Source organism: Canis aureus, chromosome 9 (genome assembly GCF_053574225.1).
Source record: "Canis aureus isolate CA01 chromosome 9, VMU_Caureus_v.1.0, whole genome shotgun sequence".
In the NCBI taxonomy this organism is placed as follows: Eukaryota; Metazoa; Chordata; class Mammalia; order Carnivora; family Canidae; genus Canis; species Canis aureus.
The window spans coordinates 19,467,940-19,494,199 of record NC_135619.1 but is presented as its reverse complement, the minus strand read 5'-3'; the positions used below and the strand labels follow the sequence as shown (position 1 = coordinate 19,494,199).

The following is a 26,260-nucleotide window of genomic DNA, read 5'->3' as shown; positions in this document are numbered from 1 at the left end:
TTTTGGTAACTAGACACCACTAAACTAAGGTTACCTTATAATAGGCCACTATCTATGTTATTAAAAGCTGGAAATGAAGACACTGTCCAAGACTGTACATACTGGGAAGTAATGGAAAAGGACAAAAACTCCTCTCTCATGTCTAAATACAGAATTGAATCTTCAAAATCTAAACCTCAATGGCAGAATTTCTTTGATAGTTTAAATCCAATTTAAAAGAAAATTACCAGTGGAACTCTTACCTGTTTCTTCGCTCTTCATCTGTAAAGTGACCATCTAAGAAAGAGGTTCCCAATATCGCAAGCAAAGTATTGTGACCTTTCTTGTCAGCTGTATGGTACACTCGAGAAGCCAAGTGCAAGTTAACAGGCAGCTTCTGGGCTGGGATAGTGGTACACAGATCATGAAGGGTAGGAGTGGGGTAGTCTTGCAAAATTCTGCAGCAGAAAAAAAGAAAGTGGACTTCTTTGATCATTTTGTGGTCTTTTGATATAAAATACATTGACATTGACAGTTTAGTTTAGGCTCTAAAATGGGTGTCTAAATGTATGGGATTTAAAAATATAATAATGGTTTAATGGTTTATAACAAATTTAATATCACCATTGACCAGATCCAACTTTCTGCTGACAATCTCAACCTATATGACTTACAGATACCCCAAAAACAATAGGTCTATAAACAAACTCAGTGTCATCTCACCCTAAATCTCTTCCCTCCTGATTTCTGTAACTCAGTTGGTGATACTATATCTAGCCATCATGCATTATGCCTTTGCTACTCCGAACAAATGCTAATGTCCCAGAAGAAGTAGAACAACACAGTACATGATCTATTAACCAGCATCAATAGAACCCAGGTCTCTAAGTTTATGCAGCACGTTCCTTCCCACTGTGCTAGAAACTGCCTCTCTCTTGCCTTTTCAAAGTAGAGAAGAAGGCATGAAGATCTTTTTTTTTTTTTAGATTTTATTTATTTATTAAATGACACAGACCAAGAGAGGCAGAGACACAGGCAGAGGGAGAAGAAGAGGGAGAAGCAGGCTCCACGCAGAGAGCCCGAGGCAGGACTCGATCCCAGGACTCGATCCCGGGACTCCAGGATCACGCCCTGAGCCGAAGGCAGGTGCTGAACTGCTAAGCCACCCAAGGATCCCCCATGAAGATCTTTTTAATTCCCATTGTCACTTGCCATCCAATCAACAAATACATACTGAGCACCTACCATGTACTACTACTAATACTCTGTGCTCGATGATTTACACACATTCTCTATAATTTCCACAATGAACTTACTATATGGGAGGTATTATTATTTTAGAGCAGGTTTATTTTGGATAGGTCATAAAATTAGTAACTACTAAGATCTAAATACAATGCTGCAGACAAAAGTGGTGTATACACCACTTTTTTTCCCCTATTACTGCCTGTTAATGACCCCTGAGGTGGAAGGAGCCCCTTTCCAGTACTACTCCATCCCCACCTTCCTACTAAAATTATATTCTAAACTTTAACCAAATGATGACCTTTTCATCAAATCAAATCAAATGAACTTTAGATCATGTTCTCTAGGACCTCCAAAACATAGTAGACAATGTTGATGATCCTTCCTGAAATTGCTCTTTGTGAGTTTTCTTAAACCTGCTATCCCAGCTCTCCATCTACCTCTCAAATTCATCATAATTTGATTTAATCACACCATTTTCTTTCTCCATCTTCCAAACTGGGTATGACTTCCTAGGCTGAACTCCTCTTTGTACATCAGAAAAGCAAGCTTAGATGTTTCAATTGTTTTTGCTCCTGTGCTAAGACCTCCCAGATTTCATCTCCAGGGTGACTATCTCACCTTACTCCCTGGCCTTTAAGATACAAAACACTGAGCCATCTTTGACTTCTCTTCTCTTCACTTGCACATCCTATGCAAAATTGAGCTTCTCTGCCGCCCAGGGCTGCTGCTTCTCCCTCCTCACTTTCAATATACTCCAGTCAAGGTCTTCATCACTTAGGCCTGTGTCAGCAGGGCTTTGCCAGTCAAATTGAGCACCACTCCCTCTGTTTCTTCCTCTCTTCAATTCCTCCTGCAAAATTCGATCGCACTGGTCTTTAGATACTCCTTTGCCCAATGTAACGGTTCTCTGGTGCGTGCCGCATTCATCTAATTTCCTCTCTCTAAGTTTCAAGGCTCTCCACATCTGGCTTTCCTTCTAACGCAGGGGTTCGAGTCATACCGCCTCTGTTCAAATCCTATTTAAAATTACCACTAGGTCATAAGCAAGCCAATTAATTTATTTATACCTTGGCAAATTGGAAATAGCAACACTAGCACATCCTGAATAAAATTACTTTAATAAAGAAAGGAGTTGAGAACAAACTCCTTTGCTTGCCAGAGGGGTGGGGGTTGTCAGAGGGGGGCGGGGTGGAGGAGTGGGCAAAGTGGGTGAAAGGGAATGAGATACATCTGCTTCCAATTATGGAATGAATAAGTCATGAGAATAAAAGACACAGGATAGGGAATATAGTCAGTAGTACTGTAATAGTACTGTGTGGTGACAGATGGGAGCTACACTTGTGGTGAGCCTAGTATAACATACAAAATTGTTGAATCATTAGGTCATATACCTGAAACTAATGTAGCATTGTATGTCAACTATACTTCAATACAAAAAAAAAAAGGAAAGATTGAATGCATTTAAAATAGTGTCTCTCACATGGCAGATATTAGCTATTATTATCTGTCTCCAGGACAATTCAGGAGGGCAGCAATACTTGTTAGTTCTTTCAATTATGGATCAAATGCTGTCTATCCTTTTGTCCACATTTAAACATCCTTCAAACAATACCTCCAAGACAAACTTCTCTGCAAAATTGACTGCTTTTTTTTCTTTTTTACAAATATCTCTTTTCATACATTGCCTTCTTCTTATGCCACCCCTTCTGACCCTTTATCTAATGGGTTAATGCCAATCTGCCTATAAACTGCTCCTTATATTCTGGATAGTAGCATAATATAAAGAATATAGACTTTAGAGTTGGATCAGAGTCTCAGTTCTAACATTTTCAAGCTCTATCACTGGCTTCTCTGAAGGTCTTCTGTAAGACGAAAATAAAAATCCCTAACTATTAAAACAAATCTCTAACTATTGCCTTTGTAAAATTGAGAATAATAGAGTCCCTAGCCTATGGAAGTCTCAAGAAATGCTTGTTTAATTTTTATTGCTATTATTACTAATGTGTACTAGACAGCACCTAACCCATTACTAGGCACAATATGGATATTATTGAATCACAAATAGAGAGCAGTTTATATCGTTTCCAAAACAAGAACAGGACATAAAATCTGTACATGTTTAAGTAGGGTAAGGGGTGAGGGAAGGTAAAACTAGAGTATTTGGAAATGCCTGAGACAAAGAAACCTAACTGGAGGAGTGAAAATAAGTGTCCAGAAAGCCAGGGATACTAGGAAAGGAGTGGAGAAGAAAGGGGAGTGGGGAGAAAAAGGTGAGCTCTGATGTCAAGCTCATCTATATCATCATTCTGTCTAGAACAGGTCTTGGCTAATGGTATGTACTTGAGATTACGTTACGATTTTTTTTCCTTGAAAAAGCATCACAACCAATCTGAATTCCTATACTTCCATCATACTGTAATAACAGATTTGAAAGCAAATCTCCCTAGGTTATTGAGCTAAATAACATTACATTTCCAAAAAAACAATTTAATCTGGAGTCTAGTCACTGGTGAGTAAAATTAGGTTAAAAAAAAAAAAAAACCATTTAAAGGGAAAGGAGCAGTGAATCAAAGATTTTCAGAAATATTTTTCCAAAATTCTCTTTCATTATACAAATTTCCTAACTATCAGGTTTTCATTCCTCTACATCTTATTCTTAATTCTCTCTAATGGAAATTTCTCATTTCAATTTCAATGAATTAACACAGTATTATATCTATCAAAAAGATCTACAAATATTTTTGGCATGCTCGAGAAAGGCTGTATGTTTTTATAGCACACTCCCCTTAAACAGGACTATTTGTCATTCTTTGAAACACTAAGACATAAAAAAGAAAAGACTCTTGACTCTGTGTGTGGCCACACTACTTTGCTTAATGCACTAAATGCAAGGTTTTTTAGGAAAAAAAAATCAAGAAGTTTCTGCTTCATTGGTAATCTGACAGTAACTATTTATTGAAGGTAAAATACTTGTTGTCTGCTGTCACTATTTGTTTTAATACATAATCTTGCTAACTAAATGAGCTTAAAGCAATGCAGATAAGCAATGGCATGTACAGGGTCACTTAAATGCCAATTCAACTCTTTCATAAACTTTGGAATTCTTTTCCCATGAGTCTATTCTCAGCTACTAAATTGTGAGTAATATCCATTTACAAAGTTTAGGCTGGCCATAAAAAGGTTGTCTTCCATGTCCAGCACACCTTTCAGTGCTCTAAGCAACAACAAAAGCTAATAATTAAAGCTTCTTTAAGTCCCAATAAAGAGTCAAATGAACAAGAATCTAGAATAAACCAACCCATAAAAACCAAGTGGTAAAATAAGGAGAAAACCAGTTTCAACAAGATGATTGGCAAAAGATAAACCCATAAATCTAAATCGCTTTTACACATATGATTCAAAATTGTAGTTGTACCGCTGAATAATCAGAATTTCTACTAAAAATTGAGGGGAGGAGGAAATAAAACATGAAATTGCAGTAGAGAAAAATAAGGTCATCTAAATTACCAAATTGACTGGCCTATGAACATTTTGTGTTGGGCTGAATTTTATTTTATTTTGCCATTACACAATTAACCAATATAATAAGCAGTTAAGACAAATTAGGCATTACTGTGACAAAAAATATCAGATCTAACACGTTAACATTTAATTTTCCTTAGTCTCACAAAGAGCTATTCTTATTCTAGTTATATCATTTGTTGTATCATTCAACTAAGCACATTGGCCAAAAACAGTAATAGAAGTGTGAAGTAGAGCACATATATCCTAACCACAGTATCTGACACTAGCTCTTCCTATGGGAAAGTTTACCTTAGGTCTCATATATGAATTTCCAAAATATTTCATTTTCCTTTAAAAAATGTACTTTTCAGTATTAATGCTACTAAATAACTTCTCTTTAGATAGTAAAATTAGTAAACGTAAGGAAGTTACTTTTTCTTAGGTAGTTTTTGATCCCACTGGGGTTTTGAACACCTTATTTGTCTCTGTTGTGTAATTCCTAATTTACTTTTTTGTGTTTGCTTCACTTCTTTTCCTCTGATTTGCAAAAATTCTGATGATTTCACCTTCAAGAAAATATAAAGATATGCTGTTAAGGAAAGCTGTAACATGAGAATTAGATCTTTCTCCCATATTTAATGGTCTATCTTATATTTGAACTCCTAATTTCTATGTATATTTTATAACAGAATATAAATCATAAGGTAAATTGATATTTTCCTCTAAATCCTTTCTTAATTATATATACATATATATATGTATATATATATACCTTCACAGCAATAAAAATACCATATTTATAATATTTTATTCATTGCCTTAAAACTATTAAAGAAATATAAAATTTTTCCCTCCATAGATCTACTCTTCTTGGTTTTTTTTTTCCTAAGATTTTATTTTTTTTAGGTAATTTCTACACCCAATATGGGGCTCAAACTTAAAACCCCAAGATCAAGAGTTGCATGTTTCACCAACTGAGCCAGCCAAGCTCTCCTTGGTTGGAATTTTTAATAGAATTTTCCCTTAGTCTCTTAAAATTTGGCATGACTACTAATTACAAGCATAAGCCAAAATGAACTTTAATGCTTTATATAACTATTTGAGCAACGTTTACCAATTTGTACTTCTTACAGTTGTACTCTTTTCTATTTCTACTGCTTGGGAAAAACCAAATGCATTTCCATCTCTTAAATAATTGCCTTTTAATCATTATAGATATTAGGAGTACTGTTTTCTGAGATTTCCTAGAAAATTTGCAGAATTCGTGATAATAGCTCATCTAAAGATATTTTTTTCTCTGTGGGATACTCTGGGTTTTTTTGTTTGGGCTTTTTTGTTTTGTTTTGTTTTGTTGAGACTAGATTTAAGGAAGAAAGCAGGGAGGTTTTCCTTGGGAAAAGCAGAGAAATATGATTGAGTAAGTAGAAAAAGGCCAGATAAAGGGTGGTTCTTGTAAATGAGGTAGAGATTTGGGCTCCCTGCAGTAGGAAGGAGAGAGCTACTGTAATTTCTTAGGTAAAGAAGTGATAATGAATAATGAAAGCTCAGAGCACAGACCATTCCATCTCACCACCCAGTTAATGTCTGAATTTCCCCTACAGTTTCTCCACCAAATGGTCATCCATCCTGGCTTGAACATGATGGGGAACAGAGGACTTGGATATATCCAAAGGCAGCCAATTTCTCTCTGAAATTCCCCCAGTTGTTTGCTTGTTATAGAGCCTAACAACTTTCATCTACCAGTCTCAATTCAAACCTCCGGATCATACAGGTATAGTTTAGCTTCTTCCATCAGACTGACAATCAAATATTTGAATACAGGTGACTTTCCTGGGCCAGCTTTTCCCCCAGATACACATCACCAGTCCCTTCAATTCTATATTATGTGACATGTTTCTGAAGTAGTGTGCTTTGTCATCTTGAATGCTCTCTGCCAAATCATTTCCAATTTGCCAGTGTTGCTCCTGGGATTGGATACCCTGATCTGGGCACAACATGTCAGGTGTGATGTGATCAGATCAACCAGAAGAAAGATGATCTTCTTTTATGGTATTCATCAATCAGCACAAACTATGACTGCACTTGTCTTCCTATCACAAAACTAAATCATAGCCTAAAACTCTGAAGCCTTTCACATTTGCTCTGAGTCATGTCATCCCATATCTACGCACTTAGCTTATAGACCAAAGGGCAGAACCAGACATTTATTCCGATTAAATTTCATCTGAGATCTGACCAACCAAATCTTATCAATCATATTTGGATGTTATCTACAAATCCAATTAGTAAATCTTCCATAGTCTTATCCAAATTATTAGGAAATATGCTGAATTGGACACAGCCCTATCACAGTCTACTACAGACTTTTGCATAAATGATTACAAATCCATCTAGGAGTTCACCTGATTGCAGTCTTGTCTACAAAACTATTATTGGGAGTTTGATAAATTCCATTGCATAAATGGATTGCTGAAATCCAAAGGCTAATAACAATAACTAACGTTTAATGAGCCTTCTTGTAGGCCAAGCTCTTTACCATGATAGCCTTTCACTGAACTCCAGGTCTGTTACTTTTCTCATGCTCAATCTAGTAAGTCTAAAAGAGAAATGAGATTGGTCTTCTGTGGTTTGTCCTTAGGAAACTCATTCTGGCTCCAAGTGATTACTGCTTCCTCTTAGAAGCTGTATAGAAGGGGGTTCTTCTAAGGTTCTTTCAATTCCATTAATGATTCATTTAATCATTTCAGAGTTTTGTCTAAGATCAATACATATATTACAGAAACCATAACCCTTATCCTTAAAAAAATAAATAAAACTCGGATTTGCAGTTGCCAGTCCTCAGGCTTCTAGCTTCTCTCCCACTGCAGCACCTCCTCAGAGCTGCTGCTGACAGGGATGCAAAAGGCTTCAACCTATCTGAGCTGACAGGCTCAGATATCTAAGTTAACTCTTACAGTCTTTTACCAAACTTGGGCTTCAAATTTCTTTTTCCCTTCTTTCTAAGCTAAAGATTATTCTTTTCATCAGATTTGAGAAAAGCAAAGTCCAAGTTTATCAGCTTCCTTTTCTCTTTATCATATTTCTGTTTATTTAAAACCTCAACCTTTTTTCAAAATCAAATTAAGGCAGTCCTGTCATATGTTGTCATCACACTATTCATTCATATTGATGGGGTTATCCTACCTATATTCTCTCTTTGCTCTTAAACTAATATGAAAAAAATACTTTTTTATTCTTAGCATGATTCACAGGCCTCAACCCATTCTGGATCTTATGCTTTTTGATGTAATTATTATAGCCACATGTCACTTTTATATTTATCTATGGATCTGTATTTATCCTTTCATCTTTGTATATTTTTAAAACTCTGAATGCAATAGATCACTCATAACTATTTTTGTGAGAATTTGAGGGGGTTTAGGGCATCCCGCATCTCTTAAACTTTCTTCCAGTTGGAATCTCAAGACACGTGGTATCCATATTTTTACAGACTTTTTACCCTTTTCCCTCCTAAAATTCTCAATAATCCTCTCACAGGCCCTTGTGTCAGTCATTTTTTCATGGTCACTATTACCTGATTTCTCTTTTTTATTTAATTTATCTAAGTCATGTTGGTCATGACTGAGAACAGAGTCCTAATAGCTTTTATTATACTAATGAGCATCTAAGAGTAGAAGTGGTCAATAGAGACTGACCAGATTCTCTGCTTGTTTGCTGAATGAGGCCTTCAGGCATATATCTGAGCAGTCCTGCACTATTCCTTTGTCATACCTCTGTGCTTGTTCAATTTGCTGTATCAAAAGAGGTCTTTTTATGCCCCCAGTCTGGCTTGGCTTGCTGGAGTATATTATTCCTCTTTCCTGTGCCAAAGATGCTAGAGACTAATTTTATGGCCTCAAATGTCCAGAGTAAAGTTCATGAATTATAACAGACCTTGACATGTTAACGCAAATAAATACAAGATACTTGGTGGGATGAGTTACAGGACTATTGCCCAGCACCATTTTCTATGGCATTTCTAATATGTCCCGCACAATGCCAAAACAATGAACCATAAAGTTTTTTTACGGTTTTCTCTTCTCCTACTCTTGAAACACTTCTGGTTCCAGTTTAGAGCTTTCTTAATCCATTCTCCAAGACTTTCTTGTCCAACCGTTCCCCTTAGTTTTATAAAAGACATTCTATCCCAGTCACTTTTGTAACTGAGAGTCTGTTCTTGTATTAAACCAGACACCTATTAATTGTTATGAAAGAGCACTGTTGCAAAGGGGTAAAGGGTAAAGGTTCCAGAATTAGACCACTTGACTTCAAGTCTTGCCTTTACAACATAACTAGATATTTGTACTTGGATAAGTTATTTATCTTCTTTTGAGAGTTTTTTCAAATACAGTCTTGTTAAGAAATGTGTATTTAAGAAAAAGTAGGATAATATATATAAAACACCTAGCAAAGTGGCCAGCATGTAGTAAATACTCAATCAGTGCTAATTACCTTAGGGTAGTGCTGCCTCTTTTTACCAAAAATAAGTAAATTTCTGTAATTTCTTAATATTTAATAGCAGCTGCAACAATCCAAAACAATTAACATGGAACTTTTCTAATGAGAAATTTTAATTCCTGCCAAGTTATAGTGGTTAAATAACTATCCAGAAATCAGGGTCATTTTATGACACACTTAGTAGATAACCATTAGCCTCTCACGCTCTCATTTTATTTTTAAAGTCCCAATGTTCAGATAAATTTATAGATGAAAACACCACCTATGCCCACTAGCCTAACACTTTTTTCATCAAGATGCCATAGTCTTTAAAGATACTTTAAAATGTTTTATGTTTTAAAGAGATGTTTTAAAGAGAGAGAAAAGGAAAGAAAAGAAAGAAAGAAAGAAAGAAAGAAAGAAGAAAGAAAGAAAGAAAGAAAGAAAGAAAGAAAGAAAGAAAGAAAGAAAGAAGAAAGAGAGAGAGAGAGAGAGAGAGAAAGAAAGAAAGAAAGAAAGAAAGAAAGAAAGAAAGAAAGAAAGAAAGAAAGAAAGAAAGAAAGAAAGAAAGAAAGAAAGAAAGATGCTAAGGACTCCACACCTAGAAGATGTCAGCCTGAAATATAAAATTCACCTGAAGTAGTTAGCAATGAGTGGGTTCACTTAGCCTTGGCAGGATTCACTTCATACCCTAAATGTGTGCTTTAGAAAGATAGCATGACTTCTGATGGAGTCTGTAGCCCATTGCAAGGTAAGTCCCTTCTCTTTCACAGCAGTCATGGATTTTCTCTGGTCGGCTATTATTTGTACATCTTCCTTATTACCCATTATTCCCAATAGATCAATATGCTAGCATCATACAAGATGAACTTAGGAAAGTAGGACTTGAGAAATGAAGAAAAACCAGGAGGCAACTGCATTAATCCAAACATAAGGTCACCAGTACCCAGACTAGGATGAAGGCAATTGGAAAAGAGACAGAAAAAATTACAAGCAATAATGTTAGAAGGAATTTAGGCCTTGGAGAGTCATTGTGGGTGAAAAGCAAGGGAAGGGGAAGTCACATATAAATCCAAGGTTTCAGAGTTGGGAGTTGGGCACAAGTTGAAGAATGGCCAATTGATATGGGTGAAACATAGCAGGAATATGGTCTTCAGTGGAGGAGGGGGCCCAAAAAAAGAGGGAAGTTTGTTTACCCAAGAAGTGATATTCATGTGAATCAGTTAGAGGCAGGATCCTGGTGATAATCAAGATAATATTTTGTGGTTCAGAAAAAAATGGCTTTCTTTTCATCCTAATAATAATGTACCCATTGTAAATAAACTCATTTAAGTTAAAAAGTAACTCAAATTAAAGAAAAGTACTAAGTAATAGTAGTAAGGCAATACACAAATATGGTAAAAATATCTCAATTATACATATATAAAATGAATCTGGGAAACATACCCACAATAGGAAAAGACTCAGGTTTAGGATAAACCTAAGCAGGGCAAAGTTATAAAATATACAAAGTTCACCCAGCCCTGGTCCCTGGGCTACAGTTTCTGACTCCCTCAAGATGTGTAATGGGAGGACTCTTGGTCAATTTCTGAAAGCTGAGATTCCTTCCCTCCTTAAAAATGTGTCTTCTCTCCCCAGAGTTGTAATTAGGTTTGAGACCAAAAGCCCTCAAAACACAGATGTCCCCTTTTCCCAAATGAGCACTTTGCACATAGAAGGCCATTTTTCAAAAGGGTATATCCACCTCCATGCATGGCACTTGCCTGGCCCATTTCTTCACATTTGCACATCCTCAACAATCATAATTGTTTCCAACACAAATAGTGTTTTACCTTTAAAGACGCCCATTTGGCTGCTTTGGAATCACCTGTGAGCAATTCATCTTTCAAGGGTTTACTTGATCCACCTGCTGGTTGAGTAGCCAGAGTTTCCTGAGGTTTAAATACTACGCTTTCTGCTTCTGAGACTCCCCATTCTAACATATCCTCTTGCTCGAGCTGGAAAATACTTGAGATAGCTTCAGGAAGTTTCTCAAGTACATTCTGTGGGAAAACATAAATATACAAGAGTGTTCTTATTGGTCCTTCCAAAGTTTTAAGTCACACAATGTTTCTTTCCAAGCACAAAATGATGATAAAAATTCATGAATGAAATTAAGCAAAGGTAATAAAAGTTTCCTCTGAAAGATTTAAAAAGAGAAATTCAAATGGACTTAAGAAAAATATAAAGCCTAGCAAATTATTTTCTCTGGCTTTTATCTCAGATATATAGCTACCCCACAGTTACTATGCACCAACTCTAAGGAAATCATAAGACACCAATCTTACCCTGACTTTACCCCATACTCACCCAGAATCAAGGTCCACTGAAACATCTGACCTCTGAGGTTCTTTGGTCCTGAGAAATAGGATTTCTGCTAGCCAGATGCTCTTCCAGAAGCCTGACTTCAAGTCCTCAAAGAACTGACCCAGAGCCCTCCGAAGACCACCCAGACATCCCAACTCTATATCAAGCCCTAATGAAAAATTCTCACAAAACATTACTCTTAAAACTATTTTCTGTTCCTTAAAAATGTCTGACTGATTTAATCTATTATATCACCAAGTCGTAGGTAAAGTATCTTTATAGCCATATTTGGATATTACCCAATTTTAAGCCAAAATTATTTGGGAGTATGGAGTACTGGCAGTTAAAACTTCACTGCCTCAAATTAACAGACGAATAAATGAGTCTGATTTACATAAAAATCTGAACTCTAGAGAATGACTTGAAAACGCAATTGTATCACTTTGTTCTTTGATACGTTAATTTGTTAGTAAGATAAAGTATAAAGATGTCATAGAGCACCAAATATTAAATGCCTCTATTATGCAAAAAGGAATGCTAAACCAAGAAATTTCTACTTGTAGAATGAAACTTTAATCTGGAGCTCATATTTTTATAAAACTATTTATTGGATGGTGCTGTTAAAAGAGTAAAAGCTTTGTAACTAGATGGGACATTATTCAAATCCTGGGTCTGTCAATTAATACGTATGTGATTTTGGCCAAGTTACTTAACCCTTCTTAGCCTTATTCTCCTCATTGGTAAAAAGGAGGATTAATTAAATATTTTCCATAAAATGGCAGAATAGACATACTATGCTATCTATGACAAGCTCATTCATTTCATTCTCCATAAATTTGGCACTGTGAAACACTCCCTTTCTTTTCCATTTCTCTTCTTCTGGCTTCAATACACACCCTAGGGTTCTGGTTTGGGAGACTAAACAGATGAAGGTACCATCCTCCAAAATATGGAAGAAGAGGAGTTTTGAGGATAAGGCAGTGGCAATCCTGTAGTTGCAACTAACCCTCTTCAGGATTTTGCCCAGCCTTATTTCTGTCACCAAGCCTTTACTGATGCTGCCACCACTCTGTGTCCTGCCTCTGTTTCAGCATGCATCATACTGTATCATCATTGTCTAAGTAATCATTATCATAATCATCGACATATACGAGCAGTATTTCATTTAAACTTAGTCTTCACCACAATTCCATGAAGCAGAAACTGTTTGTAACCCCATTTTGTGGATGAAGAAACTGAGGCTTAGAGAAGTTAAGTAACCTGCCCAAGGTCACACTCAAAGTAGCAGTGCTCTGTTTGAACCTAGACAACCTGAATCCAAACTGCATTCTCTTACCCTCTTTCTCCTATTCCCAAAAGATTAGCACTTCTCAAAGTGTGGTGCACAGATTCCTGATAATCTTTGAGACCCTTTCAGATGATCTGCAATGTCAAAACTATTTTCATAATAATACTAAGACTTATTTGGCCTTTTTCATTGTGTTGACATTTGTACTGATGATGGAAAAGCAGTAGTGGCTAAAACAGTGAACCAATACTTTTCATATGATTAACACATGAGATTACAAAAGCATGCAGGGGCTAATGAACCATTCAAAGAACAAAGTAGATCAATGGACTTTAATGTAAGGATATAAAATAAGTTAATTTATTTTGTTTCAGTCTTCTCATTGCAACTTGTCTTTAAGAAACTACCACTTGTACAATTTTGGTTTATTAGCAAAGAATAGTATCCATAAATATGTTAAAAGGTTATTAAAATATTATTCCCTTCTTAATCTGTATGGGACCAGGCTTACTTCATGTATTTCAACCAAAAGAACCTACACAACAGATTGAATGTAGAAACAGATATCAGACTCTAGCACTTTATTAAACCAGGTATTATAGAGATTTGCAAAAAAATGTTCTTACTAACTTGCTTTTTTTTGGATACTGTTTTTCTCAATATGTTCTATATTCATATGTAATTGGCTTATTATTATTTTAAATGAATGAATAAATATTTTATATTTTTCTCAGTTTTGCTTTCTATTATGGCAAATACTAGTTGATACAATGCACATAGACAAAAATTTCTTCAGGTTCTTAAAATATTTTTTAAGAGTTTAAAAGCATTCTGAGGGGATCCCTGTGTGGCTCAGTGGTTTAGTTCCTGCCTTTGGCCCAGGGCATGATCCTGGAGTCCTGGGATCGAGTCCATCATTGGGCTCCCTGCACGGAGCCTGCTTCTCCCTCTGCCTGTGCCTCTGCCTCTCTCTCTCTCATGAATAAATAAAATATTTTGAAAGAAAGAAAGAAAGAAAGAAAGAAAGAAAGAAAGAAAGAAAGAAGAAAGAAAGAAAGAAAGAAAGAAAGAAAGAAAGAAAGAAGAAAGAAAGAAAGAAAGAAAGAAAGAAAGAAAGAAAGAAAGAAAGAAAGAAAGAAAGAAAGAAAGGCATCCTGAGACCAGAAAATTTAAGTACTTTAAAGTTTGGAGATTCCTTAAAAAGGAAATTGTGTCTTATCTATCTTTATGTCTCAAGTACTTAGCATATTTATACCATCTGCAATTATTTGTGAGTGAGTGATGAATAAATAAGTGAAAGAAAATTATATCAATTTTTTCTCTGTTATAGTCTCTATTTAGAATATTCATTAAAGAGTATTATACTTTTTCTCTTTATATATTGGTCTACTCCATACAATGAGTTCCTCAAAGTCAAGAACTGCCTTTTCTATCTTTGTATTAACCATGTCTAAAACAATGCCTATCACATTGTAGGAAAAGGAATGAATGAATGAATCCTTTGATTTGTTTATAAGTATGTAAGGAAATCATTCTCCATGATGATTCAAAAACTATTATATTTGAAATGGTGAGTACTTAAAACAAAATAAATGCATCAAAGAACTAAGAGACCTCTGGCCTATGACATGGAGATGTTCAAAATGAGGCTGCCATGCTCTAAGGGTAGATGCCAGCATAACCAGATGACAGCATGTTAGCCAGTGCTCCCCAGATAAATCTTAACCCAGAAAGCTTCTAGAAGTCTAAGGGACAGGCAGGACAGACAGAGTTTGTTCTCTGGCAGAGTAGATAGACACCCAAAAAATGTGTCTGGAATAAAAGATATCACAGAGGAGCCTTTTTACTATGACCAGGTATCAAGTTAAAAGGTATTTTACCTGTTAGAAAGCCAGTGATCCGGGATGCCTGGGTGGCTCAGCTAGTTATGATAGTGTCTGACTCTTGGTTTCAGCTCAGGTCATGTTTGCTTAAGACTCCCACTCCCTCTCCCTCTCTCTCTGTCTGGCCCACCCCACCCTGATCTCTCTTTCTCTCTCCCTTTGTCTCTCTCTTTCTCTTCTCCCTCTATCTCTCTCTTTCTCTTCTTTCTCTCTAAAATAAATAAATATATCTTTAAAAAAAATAGCCAGTGGCCAGAAGAGGTCCAGTGATTGCTTATAAATGTCAAAACTGAGAGAATGACTCCCACAGAATCACAAAGAAATCTTGGGATGCCTGGGTGGCTCAGTGGTTGATTATCTGCCTTTGGCTCAGGGCGTGATCCCAGGGTTCTGAGATTGAGTCCCACATCACACTCCCCGCAGGGATCCTGCTGCTCTCTCTGCCTATGTCTCTGCCTCTCTGTGTCCCTCATGGATAAATAAATAAAATCTTTTTAAAAATAAGAAATCAATATTTTTGTTTAAATCTTCATTTTAAATAGTAAGGATAATATCTAAATTAGGTACCTGATATTTGGCCTTTTTCATAATTTCCTGAAAAATGGCATCTTTTCTTACACTTCACATGAATGTAGTGAATGGTATTAAGTCAAATTCATTTATTAATGAAGAATTTATTTTTTCTACACCTGAATAATCTTGTATTTTCAGTTTAGTATATCTATTAGAAGCTGACACATCAGAGGTTTTGATATCTACCTGTAAATAGTGTTCCCTACAGGGAGCTACCCTAAATGTCAGTTTTAGGTCCAAAGCCTATGCAGGAAGGCTTCAAAATTGATGTATCCACATACTAGTGCCACACATGCTAGGTCCTGAGGTAAGAGATAACAATACAAAGCAGAAAAAGGCATAATCTCAATCCAGAAGCATTTCAAACTCTAGTAATTCAACCAGTTGTGGAAACTCTAATATTGTAAGATCTATGTCTTCTGTGAAAAGATTACATATATTTTTCTAATCAAAACATATTATCATAAAAATGAAGTATAATCTGAATTTTTATGTATGTGGACTCATATTTTCATGAATTAAAGGGGCTTGCTATTTAACAATATTTTACACATCCTTTATAAAGAAAATGATCATAGTGCTATCATTTGTTTTATGTAAATGTGGATTTCTATACACAAGAAGACATGTTCCATCCATATGGAATATATTCCAGATTGCTCTGAATCTTGTACTTTGCCAATGATGGATAAAAGGAAGCTTTATTTCTGAAACAAACTTCTGTCACCAGCAGTCCATATTTCTCTACAGAAGTGTTCCCTTATCAATGCTTTAAACAATTTTTCTAGCTAAATAAAAAATAAGATGGTGCTTTCTTAATTAACTCTCCAACTACCTTCTAGATCTAAATGTCTAGACCAGAGGAATTATTAAAATCTTTCCATTTTGAAAAGAGTTTTAGGCCTTAGCTCAGAAGGTCTATTGTAGGCAGCAGCAGTAAGCCAAAATAGCCAAGATTCCCAATGTGATATTGGATTAGATATTCTTACAGTTAAACATACATGTAAAATAAATTAGTGGAGCTTTATTTAACTATCTAGATAACCATTCATGCAACAAGAGGCAGACTATTACTTCAATATAGGTAAGGAGGATTTTTATTAAAGACTTTACCATTTGAGGTTCCTCAAAATTTGTCTGTAATCCTTGCTCTTCTTGCACTTGAGACGTCTTGTACATTTTCCCCATTAAAGATATATCCTTGAAGAATAAAAAGAAAACATAAAATAATGTCAGTTTTTAAAATCATCAGGGTATATTATTCAGTGCTGCAAAACTCCAGTCATTTAGTAAGTGAGGAACATATAAAAGAGAAATAAAAGCTAGGTAATATTATGCAGTAAATGGAAATATAAAACAAAAGATACAACAAAAATCTTTTGTCTTATTCCAATTTCATGGCTTTTTAAATTATTGATACCTATACATATAATATCAGATTTAATAAGGCAATTAGGTAAAAGTACAGATTCTGTAAAACCTGCTACTAAATGGCTGCACAAGAAAGATAAAAATCAAAACTAAAATTTAATTAACCCAAAGCAAGAAGGAATCTGGAATATATTTAAATGTTTAATAAGTATAACTGTTAGTATCATATTTATCATTACTAATGCTAATTGCTATGATAAAAATCTCATTCAGGTGAAGTGGTAAGAAGATAGCACACCACTACATCTAACAACAGGTAGAAATAAAGAGACCCAGCTCCTGCCCAAACTGTAAAATCACAGACCAGGTATCAACAGACAAGTTATTTTTCATCTCTTCATCTCAGTTTTATCATCTTTAAAATGGAGATTCAGGATGCCTGGGTGGCTCACTGGTTGAGCATCTGCCTTTGACTCAGGGCATGAACCCAGGGTCCTGGGATTGAGTCCTGTATCAGGCTCCCCAGAGGGAGCCTGCTTCTCCCTCTGCCTATGTCTCTGCCTCTCTCTGTGTGTCTCTTGTAAGTATAAATAAAATCTTTTAAAAATTAATTAATTAAATAATATGGGGATTCAATTACATGACTTTTGACAGCCCCTTTGTCCTCTAGACTTTAATAACATCAATAGCAAGATATAAACATTCATTGTACTTTAAAACACTACTTTTTCTTTGCTTCACTAAAAAGATCCAACTGAGGCCATTGGTTTCTACTTCTGCCTTTCTATCATAATATAACTATAAAATTGGACAAAATATAAGAACAACTCTTTGAGGATTGGACAAGAAACAGTGCACAACTGTAATGACCAAGAGAATGGAAACCAAAATGGTTAAAAGGCAGATATACCCAGATTTCTGCTTTTCACAATTTACAGACCACAACACAAGATGGAAGAAGACAATATGGGGCCCAGGTATCTCACTAGGTTGAAGAAATAGAAATTAGAGTAAGAAGAAGACAAAAAGGGTAGAATTTGCAAGGCATAATAAGATGGAGAGAAGGGAAGAGCATAGAAAAAGAGCTCCAGAAATCTGCAACAGGCATTTGAGTTATAGGTTGAATACCAATCTGTTCATGGAATGGTGAAACCCATGAGACCAAAGATAAACTTCCAGGAGGAAAAAAAAAAACAATAACCAAGGAGCTGTAAACTGCAATTCCCAGAGTTCACACAAGGATGGGAATCATTAGCTCTCCCATCAGACATCCTGACTACATAGTATATTCATTATAAACCCCAGAAGTGTCAGACATTAGTAGTGGTTCTAAATTAGCTCTAAAGTAATGGCTTCTTAGGACTTTAACAACATTTTTAAATAATCCCCAAATATATCAAGCTGATCTTCAAGCAGCTTAACAGGCTATTAGAACAAAATCCAACACCTTTTAAAGGACGACAACAAAACCTCATATTCTACAATGTAAAATTCACAATGTTCAGTGCTTAATCAAATTTTACCAATCACATGGAAAAGCATAAATATGTGGCAGATAACCAGGAGAAAAACCATTAGAAAAAGGACCAGAAATGATAGATATGTTGTAATTAGCAGATAAGGATCTTGAAATTTCTAATATAAATATTCAAATATATAAACATATGAGGAGCAAATGTGAGACATAAAAACAGAATCAAATGGAATATCTAGATAAAACACAGTATCTGAAAGAAAAATTTCACTGAGTGGCATTAATATCAGAGAAGATATTACAGAAGAAAATATTCAGCAACTTGAAGACATAGCACTAGAAACAATGCAAAATGAATCAGAGAGAGTAACAAAAATTGAAAGAAAACTAATACTCAATCTGACATAATATTTAATTAGAGTCCCAGAAAGGGCAGTGTGAAGGGAGCAGAAAATATGTGTACAAAAAACGTCCAAAACTGTCCAAATTTGATGACAACTATAAACCCCTTGATGCAAAAATGTTCATGAATTCCAAGCAGAAACACACAAAGAACACTATGCCAAGCACATTATAATAAAAATTAAGAAAACTAGCAATAAAGAAAAAAATCTTATAAGCAACTTAAGAAACATTAAGTACAGAGAAACAAATATAATTACTAGCAACTAATTACCACAAGCCAGCACTGCAGACTTCCTATCAGAATTATGTAGGCCAGAAGACAATGAAGCAACATACTTAGAGTACCTGTACTGAAGAAAAATACTGCCCACATAAAATTCTATATCCAGCAAAAATATCTTTCAAAATTGAAGGTGAAATACTTTTTCAGCAAACAAAAGGTGAAAAAAATCCATTGCTATCAAATCTGCATTACAAGAAATGTTAAAGGAAATTCTTTAAGCAAAGGAAAATGTTATCAGATCAAAACTTAATGCACACAGTGGAAATAAATGGTAGAATGATTAAAAATGTGTAAATAAAAAAGACATTTTTCTCTTTTTAAAGATTTTTAAAAATATAATGGATGGTTTTAATAAAATTAATAATGTATTGTTTCATAACATACCTAGATATGAAATATGCATTAATGATAGCACAACAGTGGAAGATGGGAAAAGAAATATACTTTTGTAAGGTTCTTCTACCATATGTGAAATGGTATACTATTTATAGGGATAAGTTAAATATGCACATTGTAAACTCCATAGCACTCACTAAAAAAAATAAAATAAGGTGGTAATAAGCTATTAGTATATAAAAACAGCATAACAATACTAAAAAAATACAAATTAAAAGAAGGCAGGTATAGAGGGAGAAAAGACCACAAACAAATGTGACAAACAGAAACCAAATAGCAAGATAGTAAATATAAACCCAACCTTATTGATAATTACATGTAAATTGTTCTAAATACTTCAGTTAAAAGACAAAGACTGTCACTGTAGAAAAATACAAGATCCTACAATATGATTGCTATAGAAAACCTTTTTTAAGTATAAAAACACAAGGATGAAGGGAGTTATACAAACATTAATCATATGAAAACTGGAATGGCTATATTAATATCAGACAGAGAGACTTCATTTCAGAACAAGAAGTATTAGCAAGAGAAAGCATTTCATAATAACATGAGTCAAGTCCCTCAAAAGACATAAAAGTATGCACTAATGACAATGCTTCAAAGGACATTTTTTAAAACTAACAAAACTGAAAAAGAGAAATAGAAAATTTCATTTTAGTTGGGAATTTCAAACAAAGACTATCTGGCTCCTGACACAAAACTTTTCATAAATACACTAACTAGGAGTGCCTGAGTGGCACAGTCAGTTAATTGTCTGACTCTTGGTTTCAGCTCAGGTCATGATCTCAGAGTCCTGGGATTGAGCCCCATGATGGGGCCTTCAAGCATCATGGAGTCTGCTTTAGAATCTCTCTCCTTCTCCCTCTGTCCTTCCCACTCTTGCTCTTCCTCCCTCACAAATAAATAATGTTTAAAAATAAATAAAATAAAATAAGTATACTAACTAAACAGTGTGAATTCTGACATCCTGCAAAAAATACTTTAAAACCTTTTAAGTTTATATCAGTAAAGTATAAAAACATGACAATAATGAACACCAAATTCATGATATTAGTTCAGATCTAAGGAGGGAGAGTTTTATTGGAAAGAAGTACAAAGGGGACCTCTACTTTACTTGCAATTTTCTATTTATTTAAACAATCTGAAGTGAATAAGACAGAAATATTAAATTTTGAAAAATCTGAGTGATGAGTACTTGTTCTACAATTGAAAATGTTCATAATAATGAATTTTCTCAACACATTTCATGTAGGTAATGTAATAATATCAAAGATGGATTAAAAATATCTTTATAAAGAAACCTATAGTTTACCTTACTTGTGAACATAAATGCCAAAATTCCAACTAAAATATTTTCAAATGAAATTAATCAGCATACTTAGAAACAATAAATCTTGACCAAGGAAATCTTTCCTGGACTGCATGAATAATTCATTCCTAGTTTATAAAATTAACAGATTAACATAGCAACTCATATGATCAACTCAATAACTGCTGAGGATAATCATCAATAAAATTAAACACCTATATCTGATTAAAAAGTAACTAGAAACAGAAAAAAAAAGCCTTACTTAACCCCACAAGAGGTATTTGCAGATTCCTGCACCAAATGTAATTCCCAAAAAACATTTGACAGATGAGGCCTGATTCAACATGAAAAGAAATACTACATGTATAAATAGGATAAGGAGAAGATCAAAATGTTACTATTTATAGATTATGTGATCATATATTTGGTGGAAAAAAGAAAATTAACTGAAAGAGAAAAACTAGCAGGCCAAAGTATATCATATAAATTCAGCAAATAAAATTTCAGACCAGCAAAAACCAGTTAGGATTTCATTCTAAACTAAAAATGAGCTACTAATATAAGCAACAAAATAAATGAATCTCAAAAAAATTATGCTAAGCAGATAAAAACAGGTTAAAATGGCATCAGAATAGCCAAAAACAGTATCTCCAAACCACCCATAAAATAAATATAAAAACAAAAATATATGAAAACTTAAAGTACGTGTCTAGTTAAAGTACAATGCCTGGGCTTTTTCAAGAACTTTTTTTTCCTATGGATCATACTTCCTGGTTTATTTGTATGTCTCATAATTGATTGTTGAAAAGCTAATAACAACCCAGAGAGCACTTATTCAATGATCACTAATGAATGTCAGTAGGAACAGTGAGTATTTTTAATGTTTCAACTTGCCCTATTCCCATACTCTGCTATCTAGCTAAGCAGTCACCTCAAAAAATAAAGATAATCAAAAACTAAAAATAACAATAAAATAACTATTTTAGTAACTTTCAGCCATGTGAGTGTGTATTTTTGTTTAGAGTCAGTCTCAGCCTATCAATAGTGATAGTATCAACTGGAAACTACTATGGGCATCCGCTTGGACCCACACTTTTTGTGAAGAGCCCCAACAGACATTTCCCTGATCACAGCAGCGTTGTGGCTGGACCAACTCTATGGTTCTTATTATGACTACTAGATGTACCTCAGCAACAACTATCAGGGTAATCTGAAAAAGCAAAGCAAAGTTTATTACTTATGAGTTCTACAGGGTACATGGCATGCCCAAAAGCACACAGTGAGTTTGGTGGGGTGGGGATGGGGTGGGGGTGCAAGGGAGGGGAGTGAACACATGGACTTAGGGTTCTGAATTTATTGGAGTTGAGGGTGGGATGTCTCATGTTTTAGCAGGTTCACTCTTTATTGGTGAGTTTCAAATGTAAGTGTGGGAATTAAAGCACAGGAAGGAAAATGCAAGCAGTCAGTCAAATGGCTATCTAGGCAACCAGAATTTCCCCCCCAAAAAAAGAACGTTTAGAGAACAGCAGCCTGGCTCTTTATCTAGCTGTGTAGTTAGCAATGTGTTTATTCAAGATGGATGTCTTTGAAATGAAAGCCTCAGCAATCAAAAGCTTAATGTCAGGCACTTACATTACAATCAAAAAAGCTAATTGTCAGGTGCCTACACTACATTGATGTGCACACCATGGGCTGTACACATGCTCAGAAAAGACTAGAAGCCCTAAGTTTTCACCTCTGACTGACACTGAGGCTCTAGACAAGCTGGAAGTTAGGACTAATGCAGGGTTGTAAATTGTTTGCCTGAGTGCTGAGATATGTCCCAATACACAAAAGAACCCCTCAGCAAAACTCTGAGAGACACTGGCTCCAGGCATTCAAGAAAATCTATATTCAATCATTACCTGACCACTAAGCTAACCAAGCAGAGACTTTGGTAGCCACACACAACAAAGAATACAAACTTTACAAAATTAGTTCAAGGAAGTCACTAATTTTTTTAAGTGATAACAATAAAAACAACAGAAAACAGTGATAATAAAATCTGGAGGGAAAAAAGAGGATCTTATTTCCATAATTATCACATTATATAATTTAAAATGTTCAGTTTATAACAACAACCAAAAAATATGAAATATGCAAAGAAACAAAGCATGGCTCAACATGGGAAACAAGATGTCAATAGGAATCATCTTTTAGAAAGTCCAGAGATTGGACCTACTGCACAAATACTTTAAATCACTTTTTAAAGTATGTTTAAAAAAAACCAAAAGAAACCAGGTAAAACAAATAAGAAAAGTATAACAGTAATATCTCATCAAATAGATAATATCAATAAAGAACTAGAATTTGTGAAATGAATAAAAATTCTGGAATTGAAAAGTACATTAACTGAAATGAAAAATTCCATAAAGGTGCTCAGTAGAAAATTTGAACAGACTTAGAAGAAAAAAATAGTGAACTTGAAGATAGATCAGTTGTGGTTATCCAATTTGAAAAACAAAAAAGAAAAAAGAATGAAGAAAATTGAACAAAGCCTTAAAGACCTGTTGAACATTATCAAACAAAATGGAAGTCCTAGGGGAAGAGGAGAAGGCAGAAAGGATGCTGGAAAAAATAATGGCAGAAAACTTCCCAAAGTTGATGAATTACATTGATCTACATATCCAAGAAACTAGACACATCACAACCAAACTGTCAAACTATTAAGACAAAGAAAGAATCTTGAAAGCAGCAAGAGAAAAAAAACTCATCACATATAAGAGACCTTCAATATGATTAACAGCTGATTTCTCATCAGAAATTATCATGGCTAAAAGGCAGTAGGATGACATATTTGGAGTGCTAAAAGAAAAAACTGTCAACTAAGAATTCTAAATCCAGCAAAAGTATCCTCCAAAAATGATGGAGGAATAAAGACAATCTAAAATAAACAAAACTGAGAGGATTTGTCACTATGATAATTGCCCTACAAGAAACACATATCAATGTGGCTGTTTATTTTTAAATATTTAGAATACAAAGTGATTTTATTTAGTATGTATGTATGTATGTATCTAAGAGAGAGGGAATGAGCTTGAGCAGGGGAAGAGGCAAAGAGAGAAGGAGAAGCAGACTCCTCATCAAGCAGAGAGCCCAACATGGGGCCAGATCCCAGGACCCCAGGATCATGACCTGAGCCAGAGGTAGCCACTTAACCAACTGAGTCTTCCAGGCAAAATGAAGGGACTAAATAATAACTCAAATACACATGAAAAATAAAGGGCACTGGTAAAAATAACTGGATAGGCAAATATAAAAGACAATACTGAATTTTTTGTTCAAAATTCTTTTTTTTCTCTCCTATCTGATTTAAAGGACACATGCATAAAGCAATAATTATAAATACACTTTGATGGATACATAATATATAAACATGTAATGTGTATGACAATAGCATTGCAAAGAGAGGAACAACAGAGCTATACAGAAGCAAGCAAAATGTTTGTATGTTATTGAAATTAAGTTGGTATGAATCTGAATCAGAACCCGATTGTTATAAATTAAGATGGGAATTGTAATCCCAAATGTAACCACTAAGAAAATAAGTAAAAATATATATAGTAAAATAAAAAAGGATATCAAATGTTACAAAAAGAAACCTACAGCTATTCATGCTTTTCATTAATCAATATTTCAGAAAACCATACCATAGGTTCCATAGTGAATGCCTACTGGAACCAGGAAATGAGATTCAGAGCTAGGTAAGTCAATCTACTCAATAGATGGTGCTCTGGAAAAGTAAGTAGGGTAAAACTATCCACAAACTCATTCAGTTCATAAACATCTACATTTATTTAGTGCATGAGTAAAGAGAAGAGGACAACTTTTTTAAGATTTATTTATTTGAGAGGGAGAAAATGAATGCGGTGGGGTGGGGGGAGCGAAAGAGAGGGACAAGCAGAATACCTGCTGAGCAGGGACCCCAACTAGGGACTCAGTCCCAGGACCCTGAGATCATGACCTGAACTAAAGTCAGATGCTTAACAAACTGACCCACTCAGGTGTCCCAAGAGAAGAGGACAACTTAATGCCTATGAAAAACCACTGCAGAATAAGGAAAGTGGCAACACTCTGAAACCTCAAAGGAAGAAGTTTGTTTTTTAAAAGATTTTATTTATTTATTCATGAGAGACACACAGAGAGAGGCAGAGACATAGGCAGAGGGAGAAGCAGACCCCTCACAGGGAGCCAGATGTGGGACTCAATTCCGGGATCCTGGGATCATGCCCTGAGCCAAAGGCAGATGTTCAACTGCTGAGCTACCCAGGCATCCCTCAAAGGAAGAAGTTTTAATAAATTGTGTGATATGTTCAAAAGATGAAAGATATGAATTCTATCAAAACATAGAAATTCATGGGGATCCCTGGGTGGCTCAATGGTTTAGCGCCTGCCTTTGGCCCAGGTCATGATCCTGGAGTCCCGGGATCGAGTCCCACGTCGGGCTCCCTGCATGGGACCTGCTTCTCCCTCTGCCTGTGTCTCTGCCTCTCTCTCTGTGTCTCTCATGAATAAATAAATAACATCTTTAAAAAAAATACAGAAATTCATGCAGAGTAAAGAGAATGAGTTGAAAAACAGCAAGGTGAAAATGAAACAAACTAAATGAAATAGTAAGGCCTGAAGGAAAATAAACTATGATAATATTAAAATACTTAAATACATATTTAAAAGCAGAGTTTTTGTTTTTTTCTAAATGCTAGTTCTCATTACTTTTTTAAGTAATCTTTACACCCACCATGGGGCTCAAACTTGGCCTCAAGATCAAGAGTCCTGTGCTCTACCAACTGAGCCAGCCAGACACCCCAAAAGCAGAGTTTTTAATAAACTACTAGAGAAAAGTAAGTAAGAAGTTAGAGGAAAAATAATACTCTTCCAAAATATCAAGGTAAATGACCAAAGACAGTAGGTGAGAAGCAACAAGAAGATAGTGGTAAAATCAAAGAGAGAAAAAGGAGAGACAATATGAGGATAACTGATGTTCCAAAGATAAAAGTAAATTAAATACAAGCAAAAGTTTGTAGCTTATTAGAAAAATGACTTAATTGATTCACCAAAAAAAAACTGTAGGTAAATTAAAAGGTTTGCATTACTATGTTCTATTAAAAAAAATCAGTGAAAGTAAAAGCATACCTAAACATAATCTGTAAAATATTTCATTAGAAATATAGCTGATATCTAAGTTTGTATCCGAAAAAAAGGTATTTTGGCATATTCTGGAAACAAACAATAATCTGGTAGGCAGAAGTGGATGGTCAATTTGGGCAGAAAATGCAAGAAGCATTTCAGGCAGACAACAGTGGGAAGGTAGGGTGAATTAGGAAGACAGCAGAATCTGTTTTAAGCACTGGCCCCTAGTCCTAAGAAGTTTCTACAGGAAGAAGTTGAAGGAACATTTTTCACAGGTGACTCCATGAGGCCAATAAACACACAAGGAACTTCTTGATACACTACAGAGTGAACAGGGACATCCTCCCCTCTTGGCTCAGAACTCCGCATTATGCAATCTCCTTTGCAGTGGGGATCACATATATACCCCACTTAAAAAACATACCACCCATGTACTTACCTTCTGGAAAAATTATTTGAAGATGCAATTAAGAGCTCAAAAATGAAAAATTAAATTATAAAAAATAAATAAGTAAAGGTGGTATACAATGACCCAATTTAAACATAAGTAATA

The 26,260-nt window shown here is 35.0% G+C and overlaps 1 protein-coding gene across 6 annotated transcripts in view; it reads right to left on the bottom strand.

The window, feature by feature from the left end:
• TTC6 (tetratricopeptide repeat domain 6) overlaps positions 1-26,260 on the bottom strand; it is a 183,685-nt gene that overhangs the window by 103,008 nt on the left and 54,417 nt on the right. For 4 of the 6 annotated variants that reach the window (XM_077909088.1, XM_077909090.1, XM_077909091.1 and 1 more), the window contains exons 3-6: positions 16,411-16,497; positions 11,040-11,249; positions 5,164-5,297; positions 243-437 (exon numbers count right to left, since the gene is read on the bottom strand). In XM_077909088.1, coding sequence (XP_077765214.1) covers positions 243-437; positions 5,164-5,297; positions 11,040-11,249; positions 16,411-16,497 — 626 coding nt within the window. Of the gene's footprint in view, positions 1-242; positions 438-1,845; positions 2,048-5,163; positions 5,298-11,039; positions 11,250-16,410; positions 16,498-26,260 lie in introns of those variants that run through there. The other 2 variants (XM_077909093.1, XM_077909094.1) reach the window with 2 other exon arrangements.